General features: G+C 41.9%; 1 protein-coding gene across 1 annotated transcript; it reads right to left on the bottom strand.

Annotated features, from left to right (window-relative positions):
• Positions 1-890: 890 nt before the first annotated feature.
• LOC306797525 (LYR motif-containing protein 2-like) lies at positions 891-4,779 on the bottom strand. The gene is made up of 3 exons (XM_079297448.1): positions 4,706-4,779; positions 3,783-3,923; positions 891-1,269 (listed from the first exon to the last, which is right to left on the bottom strand). The coding sequence occupies exons 1-3, from the start codon at positions 4,748-4,750 to the stop codon at positions 1,189-1,191; spliced, it is 267 nt and encodes an 88-aa protein (XP_079153574.1). The 5' UTR covers positions 4,751-4,779; the 3' UTR covers positions 891-1,188.
• Between the last annotated feature and the right edge of the window lie 582 nt (positions 4,780-5,361).

Below are 5,361 nucleotides of genomic sequence, written 5' to 3'. Positions count from 1 at the left end.
TACACATGTGGCAGGTTCAGTCATACTGTAGAAGCGCCGGGATTAACAAAGTGAGCATGCGTCTTTTTCTTTTGGGCTGCACACCACCGACACCCAAAAATGATGTTTCGTTACCATGGTTACACTACCGGTGTTACACAGCCTCAGAGTAAACCCCTGTGAGTCCCATAACAGTTTGTTGACTTCACACTACCCCACCAGCCCCGTTTGAATTAAGTCCTTTAGTCCATGAAGAGTCCACCACATACGCTGCTGGAGGCCCAGGCAGTATAGCTGGGCCTTTGGAGACAAGGGAGGCGCAGGAGAACCAGGACTGAGCGAGGACATACTTGAGATTTCCAAAAGCAAGTCTAATGCTCGCAAATACTCTTTTGTCCACAAGGAATGTCAAACTCAACACAAATTAAAGTTCTTCGTAGTGGCTTTAAATAAGAAAATGGTCAAATACACAAATGTTTCATTTTAAAGCAATATAGTTTGGCCCGACAAACTGAATAAGATAATGGGAAAACAATTACATAATACTTGCAATGAATTTTATTAGAATAGTCACTTCAAACACTACCGGTACTTGGGAGCTTATTACAAGAATCTATGGGTGGCCAGTAGTCCAAATTGCTATTTCTTTAAGAGGTGATAACTACTAATAAGCTGCCACTCAAAGGTCTGTCATATAAAAACAATCTATTTCATCAACTAGAACTTACCTACCGGTACAATCTATTTTGGGCCTGAGGCCATTATGAAAGTTCAGAGTTGTGTTGCTGTACGTTTGATGTAGTGAAGCTCATACATGGTGATGATAACTCTGTGGATATGAATACCGGTAAATTACCTTGTATGATGATGCCAGAAAACATTTTGTATTTTGAAAAAAAGAGAATTCTGAGTTCATGTTCATTAGTTCCTCTTTAATACTTACAATATATATAATATACAGCACAAACAATAGATTAATGAGCTTCCATTCTCATGATCCTCACCGCTGAACAGCAGCACAGGAAAGGAGAGGATGATGCCCTTGGGTCAGTTCCATCAATCCATCCATTAACAACACGTCCAGCTAAAGCAGAGTGTCCATAAGTTCCGCATCGGTCACTTACAATGACTACTCTGATCAGGTGTCCCTGTCCCCGCTTAGAGTCTCCAGAGTACGGATCCAGATCAGTCCATAGCAGGTCCCGGTGTTTAACTGCCGGCCAAAGCCATAGACGTCTGCAGCTCCTCTAAATGGTTGTTAGCTTGTGTGATCATCATACGGATGGCATCCTGAAGGAACAATGAGAGGGAAAACAGCAGTGATGGAGACAGAAGAGGATGCTGGGAAACTAAGTACACTGTCTCTACACAGACTATCTCCAAAGGTTTGATGTGCTTAAAAGCTACAGAAAAGGCAAGTCAGCAGACCTTGAGTTTAGATTATCTTTTTAAGTTCATGAATTCATTTACACTAAATTATAACCCATTGCAACAATATGTATCAAAATTAATACTTTCTCCATCATTTTTGATTAATTCCTAATCTTCTCAGAATGTAGAAACAATCAAGTTTCAACAATCTTCCTCTTTTAAGACGTTTCAGATGAAAGTAACTTAAGGCTACATCCACGTCCATCTTTTGCAACGTTTACACTGAGCATCCACACTACTCAAGAGTTTTAGAGCACCGAAAAGGAAATAGTTTAGAAACGCTTCCAAAGCTTTTTAAGTCTGGAAACCCCGAGGTTACCTCGTAGTGTGAACGATGGCGTAGACGCCCACGTTCGCCACTTGATTGGTTCTTAGCAGCCATGACATGTCCTTTCGTCACACCGCAGGAAGAAAAACTACATCAGCCTGGATTACTAGAGGTTCATACAATATGGATAACGCATTACAGGCTTTGCTGACTGTGCTGTCTGTACTAACAGATATTGTGCAGTTAAATTCTGCCTTTTATAATGTTACAAATGCCGACATGCGATGGAAGCGAGCAGCTATTGGAGCGATTCGCAAGCAGTGGAGGACTTTTCTTATTTATGCTTAGCTTGTTCTGCAGAACTATTGAGAAACAAAAGCATAAATGCTCTCCAATACGACGGGGACTTCCAGCCAGCCGGCAGAGCTACGAGTGTGACAGCAGACAACGACGAGACCAAGAAAATGAGTGAGAGACGTGTGTTGACCAAATATACTGACCCGTAATCTAGCAAACTTTGATTTGTAAGTAGTGGTGTCACGGATCACCGATCAGCCCTCACGGTTCGGATCACTTGTGAACCGCGGATCAAGAGTATTTTTTTTTTACAGCGTAATCATCATAGTGTGTAATAAAGTTCTACTGCTGCTGTTCCTTGTCAAGTAACAAGTCCCCGAATATCAATGCAGAGTGTCAGTGAACAGATATAAAGCAGTAGTGTGTTCACGTGAACGGAGCAGCTTAGAAGCATTTAACGGTGACGTCATGGCGAGCGGAGGAACGTCAGAAGCCGCGGCGTCATTTAAGTCGCAAGTTTGGGAACATTTTGTCTTCCCTGTAACGTATAATGACGGATGAGGGTGGTGGACAAACAGTTACGGTATGTCGGCGTTATTTAAAGAGAGAGACACGACAACGGCAAAACATCGGCATGTCCACGCACATGAAGAGACGCCATCCGGTCTGTCAGCGACGGGGACACTCCGGTGTAGAAAACAAAGGATTTCTAAATCTGGTTAAAATGCTTGAGCCACGCTACGAAATCCACTTACGCACCCACTTCAGTGTGAAGCTGTTCCAGGCCTCTATGAGAAGGAAAAGACTGTAGAGACTGCTTTCACCACGGCGGAGTGATTCTTAGTCCGGCGCTGTAGACACGCCCCCTCTGTGAGCGTCACACACACACACACACACACCTGGTTCAGGTGCTGACAGAAGCATCAGAGTGAAGCTAGACAGGCCCAATAATATTCAAGTCACCACAGAAAGGTCGACCCTCTCCCCAGACAATGGAGATATTCTCATCTTTTTGAAAATAATGTCACAGTAATGGTAAACATTATTGTGTATTTGAATGGCATAACCTGACAGGAAGTAAACACAGACCCAAGTTGTTGCCGAGCAGTTCAGTTCAATGTAAACAGTGGAAGCTAGCTCACTGGCTGTTTCTTTCTTTCAATATTGATCAAAGGCCGAGGATATCAGAATTGAGTATTCTTGAATGTTTTATTTTTATTTATTGATTTCATTTTGTATCAAATTGGACATATTCAATATTTTTGTTTTCATGTAAGACTATAGCCCAAAGTTCTTTACCGAACCGTGAGGTTTGTGATCCGTGACACCCCTATTTGTAAGTGTTCATTTCAAAGTACATTTGATGTGCGTCTTTGAGAGGGATAGAGAAAGACCTGCAGCGTTGTGACTAAGTTTAAAAATGTTTTTTGGAGAAGTGTCTGAGTTTATAAAGGCAGATTATAGAGGACGATCTTAAGTATCTGTTGTATTTTCTGTAACTAAGCAAACAATATACTTCCTGTTTACACTGACACCCGCATACCAAGTGTACACGAATAGTCATGTGGTATTCGTTTTCATGCTTCCGTATGGATGGAAATCCTTCCGAAAACAGTGCCGGAACGCCAGTGTGGACGCAGAAACATATAAGTGTGGACGTAAACTTAGGTCCAACTTTTAGATAATATCCTGATTAACGTAACTCCTGTTCTGAACATGACATCAGCTCTTCACTCGATCCAACAGACAGGCAGGGCAGTTCTAGGCGCCCTGGCTATGTAATGGAACACATTATACATCTTCTTACCTTGTCTGTGGCATTCTTATTCCTCTTGAACTCGTCTCTTGCCCAGTCACTGAGGTACTTCCTGTCTGCCTCGTCTGGTACCTTCCGTATGGTCCTCATCATATTTCTGTAAATCCCCAAAACCCGTTGTCTCTGTAAAAACTGTCAAAGAATCAACAGTTCAGCAGCCTGAGCAGGCCAGCTAAAAACACATTTTTGTGAAAAGTCTGCTTGGGAGAGTCAAGAATAATCAGAATATCACAATATAACAGTTCCTTGTCATAGCACAGACTCTTGCGCAAGTTGAAATGAACTTCCATGTGATATTATGCAAGGACTGAACTAAACGTTGGAGTAAACAGTGTCGACTGCCTGGTGAAGTTAACTTAGATGCTAACACTGGTTTAGCCTGAAAACTAGCTAGCCCTGCAAACAGCCTGGAGGAACGTGTGTTGCTGAGTTGTCATGTGCCATTGACATATCAAAGCCGGACTCATGTATTTACCAGATAATCATATACCCGAACTAACACATTCATAAAGGCACATTTTAAAATGTGGGCAGGCAAATGTCTCCGTATGAGTATGTTTTGACTATCTGTAGTAGCGTTATTTGTTTGCTAATACCACCTCCGTGGTAGTAGCTTACGTGCCAGTAAATGCTAAATTTGTTTAAGTTTCTTTAACAGAGCGACCGAAAAGAGTTGCAAAACAGACAAAAGTCTTCCTTGAATTGTATAAACGTTTATACATGGACAAACATATTGCAGCTAGCAATTCTCTACAGACGTAACGCTAGCGTTAGCCAACAAGCTAGCAATATAGCATAGGACTTGCTGTCGACCGGAATTGCATTACAACTGTGAAATGGCCTATAGTGTGACAACCAGTCCAGCTCTTAGTGATATGAAGTATAGTGCTCCTTCTGTTGTTGTGTGTATTTACCTGTTTTAGAGAAAGCGCTGCAGACGGCAACCTTGAGACTACCATCTTACGCGGCTTCACAACCGGATGTTGTGAATGCGTTACTTCTTTTCGTTCAATAGGGGGTGTCAACCCATGCCTATGAGGTTTATACCGCCACCTAGCGTACCGGAGTATGTAGCGTCACATCAAAGACTGGCCCAATCCCAGGCCAAATCCCAATGTCCCCCCTAAACCCTCAACCCTCAAGGATTTACTGACGTCACCTGGTAAGTGGGTGAGTGCGAGAGACTGTGAGGGCTTGAAATGATGTAAATAGGAATGGGACGGCACTTTGCTGCAACATATCATGTTACCATGAAAACAACAAAAAATATGATGTATATTTTATACTTTGTACTCCCTGATTTGAAAGTCTTCCAGGCTCTTTTCTCACAAGATGAGAGTTTTTTCAGATTTACTTGTTTTTGTCAAAACAGCTTCAATGACAAAATCTAATATTTGATGAATAAATAAATAAATATCTTCTGATTTCATGTATTTTTTTGTTCCATCTTTAACCCTTAATGTTTCTGAGTAAATTGAATACCACAGGCTGAACACACGTGAGCCGTCCTCTTTGTTTACCTTTTTACTGCTCCAAGCGTCCACTGGTTTAATGTCACATTGCAATGATT

Source organism: Melanostigma gelatinosum (assembly GCF_949748355.1).
Source record: "Melanostigma gelatinosum genome assembly, contig: scaffold_439, whole genome shotgun sequence".
NCBI lineage: Eukaryota > Metazoa > Chordata > Actinopteri > Perciformes > Zoarcidae > Melanostigma > Melanostigma gelatinosum.
This window is presented reverse-complemented; position numbering and strand designations above follow the sequence as displayed.